This window comes from Amphibalanus amphitrite, unplaced genomic scaffold (assembly GCF_019059575.1).
Source record: "Amphibalanus amphitrite isolate SeventyFive unplaced genomic scaffold, NRLGWU_Aamphi_draft 000886F_arrow, whole genome shotgun sequence".
In the NCBI taxonomy this organism is placed as follows: Eukaryota; Metazoa; Arthropoda; class Thecostraca; order Balanomorpha; family Balanidae; genus Amphibalanus; species Amphibalanus amphitrite.
Window position 1 is genome coordinate 243,492 of NW_024882380.1, and position 19,226 is coordinate 262,717.

At 50.9% G+C, this 19,226-nt stretch overlaps 1 protein-coding gene across 2 annotated transcripts in view; it reads right to left on the reverse strand.

Annotated features, from left to right (window-relative positions):
• Positions 1–746: 746 nt before the first annotated feature.
• The window catches only part of LOC122367660 (pre-mRNA-splicing factor SLU7-like), a 38,505-nt gene continuing 20,025 nt past the window's right edge, over positions 747–19,226 (reverse strand). For both annotated transcript variants that reach the window (XM_043340974.1, XM_043340975.1), the window contains one exon: positions 747–1,778. In XM_043340974.1, the coding sequence (XP_043196909.1) occupies positions 1,596–1,778 (183 nt within the window). In that variant the 3' untranslated portion in view covers positions 747–1,595. The remainder of the gene's footprint in view (positions 1,779–19,226) is intronic.

Below are 19,226 nucleotides of genomic sequence, written 5' to 3' on the forward strand. Positions count from 1 at the left end.
GGACGTGGTCTGTCAGCCCTCCTTTCCTCAGCCGCGGCGCGCCGGTGGGCGTGGGCCGTGCAGCGCCGGACGCGTCCGAGCGGCAAACATCGCTGCCGTCACCGCGGCGAAACCGGCGCCCTGAGACCGAGCGATGATCGGCACCGACAGGTACAGTCGGGTGTGAAGCTAACCAGCAGACACTCATCAAAGCTGATTGGGTTTTTGTTTGTTCTCGGGGCAGCAGTGGTCGCAGCTTGGACACTGGGAGACGCATTGTCCTGCGGCAAAGCTACCGTGAAGGTCGGCCACATCAATGTTAGGTCCGTCAGGAGTGACACAAAGCTGAATGAATTACCCGCGTTTCGAACAAAATGCCACCCCGCCGGCCGCCACCCAACACGAGACAACAATAGCTCAGTCTCGCGTCACCCAACCTTGATCTCATTAGCTGCATGGGTGACCTGTGCCCTCCTGACGAGTCGTGGACCAGGACAGAACGACCACGAGTGTGTATGTACGACCCCCACCACTCAACCGAGACCGGCCGTGCTACATCGCATCACCAGCCATCTGAAGCCGGCTATTATCGACCCCCCATCAAGAGACGATGTGCCGACGGACGAGTGCCCATTGTTTGAGATTCACCGCACCCACCCAGGTTGCCCAATATCGTTCACGGTTAGTGGCATCACGACAATGGCGACCTCACGACAACGATCAGTGCCAGTGAACGATTACCATTAACTCGGAGGGATCGATATGAGTCGAAGTGAGGTGGTTTATTATCATACACTTATCGATGACATCACACAACAGCTCGTACCAACATCCACCGCTGGCGGATAGGGAACCAGACACGCACAAAACGCGAGTCGCTTACTTGTACATTAAGATTCACAATGCACAATGTTTTGCTCATTTGTCAGTCACAGACCGCTCCGTAGTACACATCCGGATGCTGGGCGAGGCACCTCCTCTCCTCGGCACGCGAGCGGCCTGTCGTGCGGCCGAGGCCGACCCCGCCCGTCTGAGCCGCGGAGCGAGAGGATCTGACCGCGTGTCACTGCGGATTACAGTCCGCAGCTCGGTCCGCATCTGCCACTCACTCTCCGCGGCAAGCCTCCGCCGCGTCCCTGGTCGTCACGCGCGGCCGAGCGGGCCCCTCAGAGTCCCTACCGGAGCTGCGCTGATCGCCGCGCAGCGCCCGCCGTGCCGGGGCGTGCCGTCCCCGTCAGTCACTCTCCGACCCACCAGTCGCCGAGACGATACTCCAGCGTGGGAGAGAAGTCGGGTGGAGTCGGCCGGCGGCACACGTCCGAGCTTTCTCCGCGCGGAGACTGTTTGCCGGCCGGTCAGCCCGCGACGGGAGCCGCCGGAGAGCGGGCTGAATGGTCAACAGCGGCGCGGTCACCTCCCGTCTCACACCCACACAGCATAGACACTCTGGTACGGTACCACTGACCAACAAAGACCATCCGTCTGTCGGAGTTGTCAGCCACGCCCCGAGTCGGTGGGGTCGGAGAGAATGACACACACACACCGGCTCACCCACCGGACAAGGGGTCAGCGTCTCGGACTGACCTCACAGAGGGGTCACGGACTGACCTCACAGGTCACCGTTTGGTTGAGAAGGCTGCCAGGGGATCGTCACTGCGCAGCTGTCTCATCCTCCAGGCCTCCATCTCCTCGGCTGTCGGCTCTCGGACGTCTCCGAACGAGTTGTACGGTCGGCGCCGCTCGTCCATGGCCAACAGCCGGTCGGCAGCGGCGTCCGCCAACTCCTGCCTCATCAGCGCCTGGAAACACGCACACATGTCACAGTCAGAGGTCAGCAGAGGTCAAAGGAGGTCAGTAGGGGTCACCAGAGGTCGGACCCGGCGGCGACGCTGTCGGCAGGGGGCACACGGAACGGCGGATGGTTCAAACGGAGCGTTAGGGTTTTTAACGAGTCCACAGGTCAACAAGAGCAATTAGAGATCGGGAGGAAAATACGTTGAGAGGTGGTAAAAAGACAATTGAGATATAGCACGGTTAATTGAGATCAAGAGGGTATTTGTAACGGACGTGAACTCTGGACAAGCGTACGAAGCGTGTAAGATCTGTGAAAACCAATCAACAACAAGCGAAAATAAACAAAGCGGAGGAATGCAGGGAAAGCTTAGGCCGTAGTTATATGAGCGGTGAATTCTGCATTGTTTGAAATGACGAGCTTACGCATGGTCAGTTTGCATTACCGTGTTCAAATTACGTATGTGTTTCTAACCAATCATCTGTTTTCATCTAGTGTTCCTGTAATTTCCCGATAAAATAAGCTTCCCACCCAAACAAAAATACCATGTGGCGCATTGCCAGATCCAAGCCAACAGAACACAAGCAAACAGGGACCACAGTAAGTGAATAAATTCCACCCACGACCGTCACGACCGCCCTCCGTGGCCATCTCTGCGGTCCGCGGCGCCCCGCGGGTACCGCACATTCAATTACGGCCCTGCGGAATGTCACGACGCCTGTTGTCCGTCCGGCTAATGAGTCCCGCACCGAGTGTGCTGCAGTCGAGTGTGCTGCTGCCTGCCGAGGACATGCTGTTGTGGCCAGCATGGATATTGTCAACGCTGATGTAAGAGGGACTGTGCAAAAGAGCTGTTTGCAAGCTAGCCACATGGAGTAGCGATTGGCGAAATGGGTGGTGCCGGCAGTGGGTGGGTCACTGAAAAGGCTTAGTTTGGACCAGCTTCCGCCTATAAACTCCCGCAGTAGATAAGTGTGACATTTCAGGCTTGACGCAGTCACGAATAGACTCCTGAGCGTCGAATGATGTAAACGAAGTCGCAAGGCTACAAAGCTTAACTTTGTAAAAAAAAAAAAAAACTGAGGTATCACGGAGAAACACAACCGAACAGCGACCAGTCACAAAGCCGTATTGACATCTTGCAATATCCACGTCATCCAGTATCATCCGTCTGAATCCAGTGCCTCTCCTCTGAGTAATGTTGCTCACCCTGACCCTGGCCGCCGTGACACGTCACGTCATTGTTGGTCACGTATCCGTCACGCCACACGTCACCCGTCATATGACGGCCCGTGAAACTCGGTCGGCGCTGACAGCCGTCACGGCCGTATTAGGGTGATTCGGATCACGACATAACCATGAGACCAACCATCGGGCAATCATCCACCGAGCCAGACAAACAGGGATTTACTGTCATTAGCGCGGCCCTGTCCCACGGACATTTGTGTATCGCAATCGATTACCGGACGATGGGAAATGTAACACGAAGAAGCGTCGCTCTCGCAACCCTCAAGTGAGTAGACACCGATAGCGGCGGCGACGAAATACCAAAGGTGGACAGACCGGTCCGGCCTTGAGCAGCTTGTTTGTTTGTGAGAACGGGTATTCGCGCTCAGCAACCGAAAACAAGAATCCTCGATTGATAACACGATAACTTACGCTACCGACGCAAGGTTAGCTCATCTCATCAAGTAAACACGTTTGGTCGGGTGGCATTCCGTCACAATCAGCACCACTGTCATCCCCGGTCACTTCAGGTCACCCAGGCCACCGCGGTCACCGCGGGCGGCCAAAGGTCACCAAAGGTCAGCGAGGTCGGCGACCAGGCGACAGAGGAGCTCCACACCCGTCTCTGGCGGCCAGTTCGGAGTGAAAAGCCGTATTCCCGGACACATTCCTAGCGTGAAAGCGAAACGCGCGGACGGCGTGTCGGCCGGACGGTCACCGAGAAGGCTGAGACGCCCTCGGGGGCGTCCCGGGGCGTCTGACGGGGCGTCCGGGGGCGCAGGCCGAGCTGGATGATACCCGGGGGCGGGTGGACAATTACAGACCGGCCAGATGACAGCCCGTTGTCCGTGTGTCGGTGCGGGACGGCGGGGATTGGGAACGGCTCCCAGCGATACGTTTATGGCCCCCGGGGATTGGTGAGGTCAGGGGATGGGTGAAGTGGGTTGGGAAAGGGATATCCTGGTTGTATTTGTGACCAATAAAGGTGTCAATCACGGCGCATCAACACGATACGATGAAAGCGAGCTGCTCTCCTCAACTGATCGGCTCAGGCGCATATTTTGAAGAAATTCGTTCTGAAGACATCCCAGTTTCCTTAGTTTTCTCCGTCGAGACATTCAAGTCCTCCAGCGGGCAGTGTTTGCAAGTTTTCGCAGAATGATAAAATGTCAACCAGTATATCTCCTTTGGAAACCGTCCACTGACACGCCTTTTCGGATAAGACGGACATTTTCAGCTATAAGATCGCACAGCGCTGACGGCCGAAATTTTCATGGCCATTTGCTGTTCTGATATCAAACATATTGAAAGCACACAAACATCGTCCATAGTCATAATAATCATCCGCAAACGAGAAAACCTGAAAGCAATCTTCTGTCGAATAAGTGGGTACCTAAAAACAACGTACTCGTTAATATTACCATTAACACTACCACAACAGGTTATTACAAGAATGATCGAATATCAACCAGGATGGTTTCTTTTGGAAACCGTTCACTAACACGTTTTTCGGATAAGACTGACATTTTCAGCTTCAAGATCGAATGGCGTTGACGGCAGAAAACTTCAGCGGCAGGGAGAGTCACATTTATAAGCGAAGGGAAGGATAAAAATATCTTTTCTTAGATGAGCTTGCCCGCATAAGCTGTCAGAACATAAAGCGAAACATAACACTAAACTACGAGAAGAATACACAAATATCGGTTCAAGGTTTTTACAAGGCCAGAGAGCGGACCATCCTGTGGTCAGAGCTCTCCAACGGGTCACCATAAAAAGAGAGGTCGGTCAGCCAGGGTCAGGATGGGACACTTCAGCGAACAATTCATTTAACCCCACTTAGCACGAAGTCCCCACAGCTCATATAACTATTCTATTTTCTTTTCTATTATAACGGTACGTTCCTAAGATGACAACATCTTAGTGCGATAGATCGAAGAAGCCAGAAGGCCATGGCTACCGACCATAACAACTGTAACTGAGTAAAATAAGCATTTCAAACCGTCCTTAACCATGTTACGGCTAGGTCGAGACTACGACAGAAATTCGTTACCGGTGGAGAGTTATCTCCCTCTTCTGTAAATATTTGCGCTTTTAAACCCAGTCATGACCCAACGATAAGCGTAACTGGTGGAACGAGTGATTACGAGTATGAGTCGTGAGGGACATGCCCAGGTGCTTACCGTGGGGCAGTTTTTGACGGAAAGGAAAGCTTGCGGGGACTTCCCTAAGCCTAAAAGGCTTGGAAATATCCATGGCTGGCACTTAATAAGTCCGCTAGACCGATGGAAATAGTCGAGAAGAGGCCTACAGGCAAAGAACCGACAGACTACCGCCGGGTTAGTCCAAACGGCGGCAGTGGGGCCCCTCATCAATGCACCGGATCATTGCACGAGCTCGTTGCAGAGGCTCGTTGCAGGTCAGTCCGGTCTCCGACAGGTGCGGAGCGGGCCCCTGACCACCTCTGGGGCCCGGTAGTCTCGCGGCGGGTCAGCCGCGTCGGTACCAGTCACCGCCCGGCACAGTCGTGACTCGTGACAGCCCGGCGGCCACGGCCGGGTTCGAGCCGATCCAAGGACGACTGCAGCGCTGCAGAGTCGCGCCGGGGACCGGAGGGGTCCTCCGCGCCTCCCTCGGGCCGGCACCTGACCGCAGACCCGCGTCACCGCTACACAGGGCCACCCGGTCCGGAGTGTCCTCTGTACCGCCTTTTTCGCGTGGGTGAGACGTCACAACATGACCATGCTGCGAGCTCGGCTTCAGACCAGTTTGCCGCCACGGATTTGGCGCTCCGATGCATTGAACCATGATGACTTCGGATTATAGCGGAACGACGTCCGTCATGTCTTTATCCTCGCAGCTAGCCTCAAAATCACAGAAAATCATGGCAGACCGTCTAGTCTAGACCTATCCTATCAACGCCCATGCAAACATCGCAGGAACGTGCCAACGCTTCATAATGCGCTAGTCCAAAGTGAACTACGCGAAATGGCTTAACTGTTAAGGGGCCAGGGATCGGTGAAAGTTATCTAACCTTGCCACTTGGATGACTGGAAAAGGATGAGGCGAGACGACGGCTTAGGTGTCAGTGATGACAACTCACGAGGTGTGATTCCGATGAAAGCTCCTAGAGAAACCACCTTGTCATGTCTAGTATCTTATTTTCACTTCTCCAGACTAGAGACAAGAAAGTAAACAACACAAGACGGAAATCAAGAAACGGATCAATATTCTGTAGAAAAGAGCCCAGCGGCAGATAAAGATGAAGGAGACTGAAGAGTCTTGAAGTAGTTCTGAAATCATTATTTACCGAGCCTAAAAAAGTGCGAAAGCCCTGGATCCTGAAGCCTTCATAATACGAGCGGAATGCAGCTCGCATCAACAAACCCGTCCTAATCCGATTAACTAGCACACACATAATGGTGTGGCATCCCATTAAAGTTCGCCGCTTTGCAGCGTAAGGTCACCCCACCAATCCCTGGACGGACCACCAAAGGTAACCGGCGCCTCTCAGTAGGGGGTCCGGGTCCGGGCGGCGGGGTGTGGTCCGGCACAGTCTGGACAACCGGCAGCCCCGCCCGCCGCAGCAGCACTGCTGTGTGCACTCCTCTCCCCTTGGCCTCTGCACGTCGCGGCCACACCCCGTCTGCAGTGTATTGGTGGATGGGGAAGGGAAGGGGGAGGCACGGATACCATGCACCGGTAGACACCGGTCGTGCACCTCCACCAACCCTCTCCTCCCCTCGACTGGGTTTGCCTACAAGATCTGCAAGACTGGCTGTGAGTGAGCATCGGAGCCGTGTGCCAGACAGGTGGTGCTGGTGCATTTTATCCCAGCGCTCTGATCACTCAGTCATGCAGACAGCAGCGGCGCAGCCCGGCACAGGGTCGACACAAGCCGTGTGTGAACATACCGAGAGGTAACGTCATCCCAGGTATGTACGACCACGTTCACACAGGGGACTTAAACACAACGCCGACACAGCGCAGCGTCGCAGACGGTGCCGAACTATGTACTGTCGCAGATCGCCAGATTGGGAAATACGACGACATGAGATGGGAGCCACAGATGCGTGTGCAGCCTGATGTTTGGGATTAGAGAGAGGCGGAGAGTAGAACGACACGAAGGGACGAATGCGGGCGAAATGAATATCCTGGTAATACCACAGAACACTCACGCTAAGGCAAAACATGGTTCATTTCGTGACACGAAGACCAGGCTTGAGTGGAGCAATTGTGTTCGACATAGTTTAGCGGCAAAAATGCATCAAGATTATGTAATTTCATACAAACTATTCATAGAATCACGACACTGAAGATAAGATAGTTCATAGTGCAAGGTTCTAGAAGCTCCAACCACGCTTCCCTAAATCCGGCAAGAGTAAAAAGCAAAGGGTCCTAATGCATCTGGTAAGACCAAGTATAACGCCTTACCGCAGCAGAGCACTGAGATCATTGACGGGTTGCCGGCAGCCCGTAGTTGCTAAAGTGGCCGGACTTACCAGCCGGGCAGATACACTCAGAAATGTGCGTCACCGCCGACATAATAGGCTGTATGTAGCGCTAACGGGACCCTCCTACCCGGACACACGCCAGCAGCTGCTAAGCTGGCTCAGGAATCGCGCACTCGCCTCCGGACCGAGAACGGCGCTCGTATGAGGAGTGCCAGCGTACGTACGCCTGTGTTTACATCGTGAGCGTGGACGAGAGAGACACGACTGCAATCGGCGGACAAACACGACATGTTGTCAGCGCAGGGATGGCCGTGAGTTCGACGGACGGTCCCACGGAGGAGCGGGGTAATCTCCGACACACAGATCCGTACGCGGCGCCGAGTGGGCCGGGGCTGGTACAGAAGTTACCAAAAAATGCCCGGGACTGGGTCCAAGGACGATGGACGATACAAACAGCACATGAGATGACGGCACGGCTGCTCAGCCCAACAACGGAGAGTCGTGGATGGCGCTCGAAATATATCGGCAGATGACAGAAAAATGTGGTTTTCCCAGGCAAGGTAATTGGTTTGGGAGCCACGACTCAATACTGGAGGAAGATAAGGCAGACGTGATTGTTAGTTTAATTGTTTACATTCCTGATGTGCTGTATATGTATACGTAAATGTGCACGGTCTTGAGCATGCGCATGTGTCTCTGGCAGGGATGCGGAGCCGTGGAAATTTCAGACGGCTCCGGCTCCGGCTCCGGCTCCGGAGAAAAAAATCGGCTCCGGCTCCGGCTCCGGCTCCGGGTGAAATGTCATGGCGGCTCCGGCTCCGGCTCCGGCTCCGAGTAAAATGATCCGGCTCCGGCGGCTCCGGCTCCGGCTTCTACTCAGTACAGTATATCTAAAAAGTATGTCCCCTGGTTTGGCTCTCCCACAGGAGGCGAATCGGTAACTTGGCTGAATCCCAATTGCGGCATCCGGCCGCCAGGGTCGCTGCCGCGCGAGCGGCCTTGACCGCTCGCATGTCATTGGCAGTTCGGTCCCTCCCCATCTATACCGAGGTGGGGAGGGGAGAAGAGGGGAAGAGAGGGAAGGGAGCGGCTTTCGCTCGGCACTTGGCGATACCTGGCTGACCCCGCGCTCCCTCCTGCCCTCAGGCGAAGACCGACTTCCTGGCCTGTAGCGGCCCAGCGGAAAACCGAGCTCGCGGGGCGCGACTCCATTGGCCCAATCTTATAAATGGAATGCTGTCGTATTCACGGCATTAGATAATATTAATAGTGATACCAGCAGTGGATGTGGTAAAATACAGTCCAAAATAAACGAAAGCACACGATTCGTGCATAATGCGCCCTCCCATTCAAATAAGCCCGCCCACTTCGATAGATGGTGTAGTTTCTTAGGGCGTAAAAGATGCAAAACACTGCCGATTTTTTTTTAAGCTCGGCCACTGGGACCGACAATATACAATTGACTGAAATGCATGAAAACCATTTTGCATTTAGGTAATAGCCGTTTTCTGCACCCAAACTTTAGCCAGTGACACCCTGTCCATTCTAAAGCGTTTATAAGATTGGTCCCAGCACCCGATTTTATATGAGTAAGTCGTGTAGCCAGGAGCCTGCCACTAATAGGGTTAAAAAGCATCTTATTTCTAACGAATTTATTAGTATGGCCACTTTTACAGGACGTCTATAGAGCTTTGACTTTCACATTTCTTCCTCGTTCAGGAGAAACGTTTTAACCCTCACCGGACCTTCAGGTTTTCTGAATACCGAGGGGACGTTGGGGGTTGGAAGTGAGGAAACAACCCCCTTCGCCGATTCGCCCCTAATTGAGCTAGAGCCTCACGAAAGAAACGATCGTGTGCGTCGTTACGAAATGCAGCGATTGGTCTCCGATTTAAAGGGACCCTCCCACCTTAACATTAGATTTGAGTTGAGATAGCCAAAATGGGGTCCCTAGCTCACAATTACCGGTTTCGGCACTCACAACATCGAGAAATGCCTTAAATCGGAAATATTGAATTTCAAAATTGCAGCATTTTGATTCAGAGGGGCTAATGCTTAGGAATACCCCTCTGAGTGTGTGACGTCAGCGCAAATATCTAACGATTTTTAAATGTTTGACTAAAACGTTTTGTAGCACGCGGTGGTATATGCTACTTGCGCGCAACATCTGCCGCAAACGCCGCACTTCTAAAATAAAGTCGCTAGAAACAGCGGAGATCCCAAAAAAAGTAAACAAAAGTAAAAGTCTAATATCTTGAAAACCGGTGAATATTTTTCGGTGAAATTTGGTAGATGTTCGTTTTCGCTCTTTCTGAACCGAGCGACATCACTTTCATGCCAATTCATAAACTTTTTTGAAGGTGGGAGGGTCCCTTTAAGGACCAGGGTCAGCCGATGACTTCGGAGGTCAGGTCAAGTGGCCCAAGGCACAGGTTCGGTTTTTGGTAAATAACTTCGCTAAAAATGATCGCAGATCCGCGATTTTAGCAGCATCGTGTTTGTCTAGCTCAGGCGTGTCGAATGGTATGCTTTTTCTTCGGGTGAGATCAACTTAACCCTCGCCCGTATAAAGGGAAGGGGGTCGAACGGATCCCCTCCCTCGGTTTTTCGCGAATAACTCGCGTAAAAAGCGGCCGATCGCGGCGAAACTTTCAGTACCCTCGCGTTAATCAATTTTACACCCACCCTGAAATTGTCATGACCCTGACCTTAATGACCTTTGACCTGCGACCTACTTTTCGAGACCATGTTTGGCCGGAATCGCGATTCGGCGTATGTCGGCTCGCATTAGCGGCGCGTTTGCAGTCTTTTCGTGGTTTTAAGCGTTCAAACATGGGATATGATCTTGCTTCCATGCATTAGGGTGGGTGTCAAGGTCACCGGAAAGTCAGGTCAGGTCATTGATATATGAACATTTACGAAGTAGTTTTGGTGCCCTCGTAACATGTTGCGAAGCTGTCAGAGGCGGTTGCCACCTACTACGAATACCCTTACTGGTTGACCTGACCTGACCTGACCCGACCTGGCCTAAATGCATGAAGACATCATCTGTGATCAAAACTAACATGATATTCGTGATCAGCACCCCGAAAACCCCATAGCAGCCACGCTTTACGACTTTCTAACAAGTCCCCATTTCCCCGACTTTTGGGTCATTGACCTGACCTGGAAAGTCAACCGATGACCTAGGACCTTAAAATTGGGTATCATCGACTTCCTCTCGTCACGGCCAACACGCTCGTTTTTCCGCGAAGCTCTAGCTCGATCAGGGGCGAAACGGCAAGGGGGGGGGGTCCAACGGACCCTTATACGTTTGAGGCTGGAAAAAACACCAATACGGGCGAGAGTTAGGTGTTAACCTCGGGTCAAGGTCAGGTCACAGCCCGTCAGGTCACGAAGCTGGTCAAAGGAGGTCATATTGCATATCAATCGATTCGGCAGGTCTTTTCATGTCCATTAGTGGCTTTATCGACTCGGTAGCTTTATCCCGCGCCCTGCTGGGGGGGGGGGTGTTTGAACACCCCCCCCCCTGTGGTTTTTCGCGAATATCTCAAAAACGGCGGCGCGGAGCGCCGCCGTTTTTGGTACACCTTACCATACATCAATTCTACACATGTTGTGAAAATTTCAGACCAAGGTCATTCAAGGTCAGGTCACCAGGTCACTTGAAGTGACCTCACCTCATAAAAACTTTCAATGTCTGTCATAGCTACACCGAGTGACCGATCGCTTTGAAACTTTCAGCGATTGCTAAGAGCAATAGCATGTACAAAATGTATATCTCAGAATTTTGATATCGATGACCTAAGGTCAGGTCAATTTTGCAACCTCCCCATTATACGAGGGGGTATCGAAAAGTTCTGATCATCACCATGAATTAGATGTGATAGAAATTTGAATTTTTTACATGATGTTCATTACTCCTATACAAGTCACCACACACGACTGCAAACTTATTGCATTGCTTCTTGAGCTGCCTCAGGCGGTCATTGTAGGACCTTCGCACTGCCCCGTAAATCACTGCTCCACCTCATCAATGACGTCATTTCTGTCCTTAAATCACCGGCCATACTGTGGATTCTTCATGTCCCGTAACAATCAAGAGTCAGTTAATACCCGGTCAGGTGAATTTCTTAGATGCGGTAGGATTTAATGTCCACATCATGTTGTTTCTTCAATCGCAGCTCAGGACGAATGGGCGGGGGCGCTGTCGGTGCGGATAAAACATCTTTCTTGGGCTTTTTTTGCGGCGATTCTGCTTGAGGCCATCTCGCAACTTCTTCAAAAGTGTGCAGTAGTGCTTGCTTATCATTATCCGACCATCATCAAGACAGTCGGTAATGACTATTCTACGCCAGATCCAGAACACTGATAGCATTGACCTTCCATATCGGCTTCTGCATCTTCGCCTTTTAAGAAGGACAGATATGCCGTGCTTAAACTTCTTGATCATCTTTTTGTCTCTGGATCATACACATAGACCCAGCATTCGTCACAAGTCATCAAATGTTCGAAGGTGTCTTCAATTTCCTAAAAAAGGCCTAGTTTTCATTTCGAAAGGCCAAGACGCATTTTTCTCTTGAACAAAGTAGACACATGAACTTCTAAGCGGGCTGACTCCTTTATCGTCTGTAGTTCTTCGCTGATAATATTTTCAGGCACTGCCAGCATTGAGACCTTTCTGTTGCACAATCATCTGAAAGGTCACACGACGATCTGTAAGGACGAGGTCTTCCACTTCCTTCACATTCACCACCTTGGCAGTCACTGGTAGTCACTCACTTCTTGACTCCCCTGCAAGGGCCATGCAACCAAGTTGAAAATTATGTCTTCATTTTCGGTAAGTGCATGAGATGGGCTTTCCTCGCCATAAACTAATTTCACGTTCTTGATGTATTTTCTCAGTGTGATACCGTTTCAAATGCATTAGTTGAATGACGGTTCGGTCCTCAATGGGCCCAATACTCATCTTTTTTACTTCTAAGTCTCTCCTACATAAGATAAAACCACTTCTCAGGATTCTCTTTGCGGGAGCATTGTTCTTAAGAACCAAATATAATACCCACCAAAAATCATCAAAATCGGTCTATATTTTCTGTGATGATCAGAACTTTTCGATACCCCCTCGTAAGTCAATGGGAGAAAATTGAAATGCGCCTCTTTTGGATGAAAGACATTATAAACACTCCCAAACACCAAATTACAAGTGGTTTAGACACACTGAACTTGAAAATGGTGTCCGTGACCCTTGTTTATGCCCTGAGGTCATCTTAGGTCACGAATGGTATCTAACAGTTTTTCGCAAATAACTTTTGATAGAGGCATGCTAGAGCGATGAAAACGCCTTAGATGTGTTCAGCTCGACGATACGGATCGACTGATATGTAACATGACCCTTTCCGGTCAGGTCATGACCTTGACCTGAGGTCAAATTTTCAAGTTGACCTTTCAAGGTCAAGACATAGTTCATTCGATGCGTCTTGACGAGAGGAACACGATGCCGGTAAAAGTAAGCTCGTACAAGGCTTGGGTCAAAAGTTATTGCAGAAAAACTGTTTTCGAAAAAATCGGCTATTTTTGCAGTTTTTGCCCCCTGCAGGCAAAACCGTTGACGTTAGGTCAAATCTGAGAGAATTACTCAGAAAGGGCGTTAATAGGGCTATCGAATGCGCTTTTCCGCGGCGCTGTAGCTCTATTGGTTCCCGAGTTATGCGTTGGCTTCTTGGAAATTTTCGACATTCGACCTGGAAATCGGCGAAATTTTGCCTTCAATGACCTCTGGTGACCTGACCTTTGACCTGACCAAAAAATTGACCGAAGTGATTTCGTCATTATTTTTTACGCTCTTTCGAACGCCGCCTTCCGCGTATCTCTACGTGGCCCAGGAGCCGAGTTACAAGGGGGGGGGGGGTGTTCAAACACCCCCCCCCCCCCAGCAGGGCGTGGAAATCCAGGACCCCCAGCAGGGCGCGGGTTATTTGATCGGGAGTTATTGACGAAAAACTGATAGCCTTAGTTACGTGATAAATGACGTCACGCAAGATCAACAAAGCAAAATTGAAGCATCAGACCTTGCAAGGAGCGCATGAAATCACGATTCCGTGTGCTTGAGAATTTGAGATAGTTGTATATCATTTCCGGACCAAACTAGCAATTTCCATATTCCCCTGACTTTTAATGGTGAGAGACTGACCTGATCTCAGGCGACCCTTCAGAAAATCCTAGATATACATTTATACAAGTTGTGAGACCTCTCGATCATACTATAAGATCCTGTAAGTTTCATCTCCCTATGAAAGCTCTGCACTGAGGGTGTTGCGAAGTTGGAACATTTTAGCATAGTCCTAAAATGTTCATTTTAGGACAGTTTAGGACAGTTTCACACAGTTCATTTTAGGACTGCTCATTTATGACGTCATAGATCAGTGACCTGACTTGACTTAAAAATGCGGTTGGCGTAAAAAAATTCGACTTATCAAATCCCGACTAAAAAAATCGACTTATAATCCGGTTAATCAAATCCCGACCATGTTTTTACCTGGCCATTAATGTTCTAGCCTTACAGGTGATTGTTTGAACGCGGAAGATGCTGAATCTTGGTTAACCCCACTTATCGTATGATAAAGAACGTCAGTGTTAGAAAGTTTATTAACAATTTTATTTAGGATAGTTTAATTCAAGTGGGTATAATCCGACTTGACAATTTACTAGGAGGGTTTTGCAGCGCTATTAGTTCGGCATTTAATTATAAATCATTGCTAATTTCGATCCGGATATCGTTATTCAATGCTGGCCTTTGCGTCCTCAGAAAAGTTGTTTATACCTAGTCATGAAGGCTTGCATTGCCATTGACCCATACTTTCCATTTTTCAGCACCATTATTCGCCGTAGTTGACCAGGTGTTTTTCTTCAGCTCTCCCCTGAATCCTTTGGCTTAGACCTGGCGTATCACCCGTGCATCGCAAGACGCATCTACCACACACAAGTTCATGATCCCCACGAACCCACATCAGCGTCCGTTCGCTTGGTGTGTGACCCCTTGACCTTTGGCCGCGACAACTGCCAGCTTGCCGGAGCACCCCTCCCTACACGCGCTGCCCCGCACGCTCCCCTCCCTCTCCCCCCCCCCCCCCCGGGTCGTGTCACGAAGGTTCGGGCTTACGCTACTACCAGCCGCTGCGCAGCTGTCACCTAGCGCTTGGGAATGTGTGGTCTGGTGCGGATTCAGCCAACTACCGGCTCGCGACACCAGCGCCACGTAGTGGCGACGGTACATTCTTTTTAGACACACTGTACATCCCCTAACTATGCGATGGTCAATTAAATACGGGTGGAAGAAAAAAAGACGATGGGATTGGTACACGTTGCTTCTGTATTTGTATAAGAAGGCTATTTTGAATACCACATTGTTTTACGCCTTGTACTGTCAAACCGAACTAGGTAAATAATTGTTGCCTCTTAACCCGGCCGGGCCCGGGGGGTAATCCCAACCACCGCAGCCCGGGGGGGGGGGCGTTTTTCGCCCCCTGTCTAACTCCGTAAATAAGGGAGCTACGGAAACAAAAGCGATACCAAACGAAAGGTCCTTACGAGACGATTCTAATGCACCTAAAATTTTTGACCTCAGGTCAATTTTCAAGGTCAGAGGTCAAGGTCAAAGGCCAAAACCGGCACATGTGTAGTGATCTCAAAGTAAGCCTTCTAGAGGACGGCAGGCTGCATCAAACCGGCAAAATTGGGTGTCAAACGAAAGAAGAGAATCTGAGGATTCTGAAAATGTGCTCCAAATCAAAGGTCAAGGTCAAGGTCACGCTCAAAATTGACCTCAAACTTGGCACTTTTTCGCACATCTTGCGTGCTAACTTCCAAGATGTTTTGAAATGTTTTGAGGCTTATCAGTTCCCTATTTGTGGTTCATCTTACGATACAAGGCTGCTCAAAGGTCAAGGTCACAGAAGAGTATCCCTGCTAGAGGCTATTTCACTGATTCAAGTTAGTAATAATAAATAAGACAATTTTGCCATCCGGAAGCTCTAAATGAAGGCTTAGAGGAAAATAGATGCCAGATTCGTGATCAGCGGGTACAAATCCATCATAAACGACCTTTCATGTGTCAAGGTCAACCAGAGGTCATTCGAGGTCACATGAGGTCAACATGAAACTTGACCTTTTCCGAACAAAATATATATCATTCGACGCGGCTTGACAAGGCGAATGCGATGGTACCACTGCCGTAGCTCTAGGACCATTTTTGTCGAAGTTATTTGCGAAAAACTAAAACCACATTTCGGGGTCGTTGACCTGACCTCTGACCTCAGGTCACCAAAACTATTTTTCTATTTTTCTCTAGGTCAAACGCTACACAGCCGTGCTCGTAATTTGTCTTTATCTCTAAAACTCTATTTTTAGCAGCTATTTGAAGTTTGCGTCTGTGACGCCGATTTTTGCCGTGCAGGGGTCTAGAAAAAATGGACCTTGTGACGTCATCAAGGGGGCTAGGTCCAAATTTTTTACTTCAGAAGATGTCAAATTGATGGGAGAAAAGGTACTGAAAGTTTCGCCTTCCTATCCCTAAGCGTTCGGGAGTTATCGCAAATATTCGCCAGGGGGGGCGAAAAACGCCCCCCCCCCCGGGCCCGCGAGGGTTAAGAAAAGGAGCCGGAGTCGCCCCCTTTTTCGACGGCTCCGGCTCCGGCTCCGGCTCCGGGCTATATTGTTTCACGGCTCCGGCTCCGGCTCCGGCTCCGGGCAAAATATGCTGGCTCCGGCGGCTCCGGCTCCGGCTCCGGCTCCGGCTCCGCATCCCTGGTCTCTGGTTTCCGCATGTGTTTGGCATGTGCATGTGCATCCCGCGCTATGCATCCCGTGCTATGCCTTACTCATACTGTCTTCATTTACCTTTCAGTTTGTGGTGGGGCTTAAATAAATGCATGCTCAAGAGATATTGATCTTTGTGAATTGAACATTAGTAGCAGAGCGTGGTTACAAGATGGCATCTAGAGATTTCAAAGCCCCACCACCTATGCGTCAAGATTTGCCATATTCAGAGTGGAAGCATGAGATCAAAGTGTGGAAAGCTTTCACTAGCTTGGAGAAGTCCAAGTTGGGACCAGCACTGTTCCTGTCCTTAACTGGATCTGCCAGAGATGCAGCCCGTGAGGTGTCAATAGAGATTCTGAACAGTGATACTGGACTTGATGCTCTCATAGAGAAGTTGGACGAGTTGTTCTTGAAAGATGAGAACAATGCAGCCTTTGAGGCATATGATGCGTTCGAGAGATATGAGCGACCATCTGGCATGTCTGTGTTTGAGTACATCAACACATTTGAAAGACTGTATCAGAAGGCAAAGCACTACAAGCTGGAGTTGCCTGATGGTGTTCTAGCGTACAGACTCATTCGCAGTGCTAACCTTTCAGATGCACATCAACAGCTAGCAAGGGCAACTCTGCCGTCGCTCACATATGCAAACATGCAAACCCAGCTGAAGAAGATCTTCACAGACAGTAGTTCTCAGGGTGTGCCGTCAGCGAGAGTGGCAGTAAAAGTCGAGCCCGTGGATACAGTCGCAGAACCAGGGCTCGGCCAGGCGGCCGACACCCTCTTCGTTCAGCGAGGCAGAGCACAGAGTGTCGGACGAGGTTTCAACCGAAGAGGACGAAGTGGTGGACCGCGCTTCGCCTCACGACCGCCTCTGCGTGGCAGTGGGACTACCTGGACTTCACGTGGCGGCTCGAGAGATCCTGGATCTGCTGGACAATCCGCCAACCAGCGCACAAGGGCTAGATCTAGGCAGAATCCACGGGATTTAAGGGGTAATGTGACCACCTGTGCAGTGTGCAACTCTTGGTTTCACTGGGCCAGAGATTGCCCCGATCGCGGTGAGGTGTTCGAGGCGTCTGCTTGTGACGATGATAGCCATGACCCCACACAGGACGAGGAGGTATTCGTGACGTTGTTTGCGAGGGATACATGTGAAAGTGGACCAACTGAACGTTCAAAGACGGAGGGACTGCTGGGCGAAACACTAGGCTATGGTATCATCGATAGTGGATGTAGTAAGACCGTGTGTGGTGAGGTGTGGTACAAATGTCACTTGGATGCCATGTCTTCAGATGACGCGGAGCGAGTGGTAGAGGAGCCCAGCAGCACAACGTTTAGATTTGGGGATGGTGAGAAGGTTACTTCTCTAAAGAAAGTAACGTTTCCAGCACTGGTAGCCGGTAAGACGGTGCGCGTGGCTGCTGATGTGGTTCCCTATGAGATACCTTTACTCCTCAGCAAGGAGTCGCTGAAGAAGTGTGATGCGCTGCTAGATTTTTCCCGAGACACGGCGGTACTGTTTGACACTGAGGTCAAGCTATCTGTGACCTCAAATGGCCACTACATAGTACCTGTGGCGAAGTTTCATGTCGGTAGTGTGAGTGCCAGGCAGGACATAGAGCAGGTACTTTTTTGTTCAAAGTTTGAGGGTGCCAACGAGAAGGAGCGCATGCAAATAGCTAGGAAGTTGCATCGTCAGTTCGGTCATCCTAGGAGTGTGAAACTGCAGTCCCTGTGTCTTGATGCTGGCGTCCAGGACAAGGATTTCTTTCGCATGCTTGTCTCAGTGGAGGAAACCTGTGATGTATGTAAGAGGTATAGGAGATGTCTGCCCCGACCAGTGGTTGGTTTTGGGATGGCTCGCGACTTCAATGATGTCGTTGCGCTGGATCTAAAGCAGTGGGGACCTGGAGTATGGTTTTGCCACATGATAGATCTGGCCACGAGGTACAGTGCGTGCGTGGTAGTGAAAAACAAAGACAAGCAAACGATCCTGCGTGCAATCATGACTGAGTGGATAGCTAGGTTCGGGGCACCCGGTCAGTTCTTGTCTGATAATGGAGGTGAGTTCAACAATGAAGAGTTCCGAGAGATGGCCGAGGCGTTCAACATACGCGTGCGGACTACTGCTGCAGAATCCCCTTGGTCGAATGGGATCAATGAGAAGTACAACGGTATCATCGCCAGCACAGTGAAGAAGGTGATGGATGACACTCCATGCTCTCTCGAGGTTGCTCTGGCTTGGGCTGTGTCAGCCAAGAACTCTCTTGAGACTCACCTGGGATTCAGTCCTAATCAGCTTGTGTTTGGGCGAAATCCGAACAACCCGGCGTGTCTCCATGACAAACCTCCGGCTCTGGGACCTCCTTCCGGAAGTGATTTGGTGAGGACACACCTGAACGCCATGCATTCTGCCAGGCAGACGTTCATTCAGAACGAGTCGAGCGAGAAGTTGCAGAGAGCACTTCTTCACCAGGTCCGTCCCAGTGGTGAGAGGTTTTGCTCGGGTGATGTCGTCCTGTACCGACGTCACCAAGATGACAAGTGGCGAGGTCCAGGTGTCGTCATTGGACAGGAAAACAAGCAGATCCTGGTGAAACATGGCGGCGTGTACTACAGGTGTCACACAAGCGCTGTCGTGCGCGACACAAGTGAGCCGCGGGAACTGACAAAGCGAGGCCGGATGTCAACTTCGGATCCGGCTCCAGGGACCCAGAAGTTGGAGAAGATCAGTAGTGCTCCGATCCCGGAGTCTGCTGAAGACTCCGATGATGATGAGCAGAACTCCAGGTCTACTTCGTGTACGGTGTCTGGGGACGCAAGACAACGCCAGTTGGTGACGGTATCACCCACTGGCGGTCTGCAAGATGTCGAAGGCGGCTCTGGTTCGGAACCCGGATCGCTAGCTCAGGCTACCAGAGAGTCCAATGCCATGGACAGTGATGGTGGCTCTG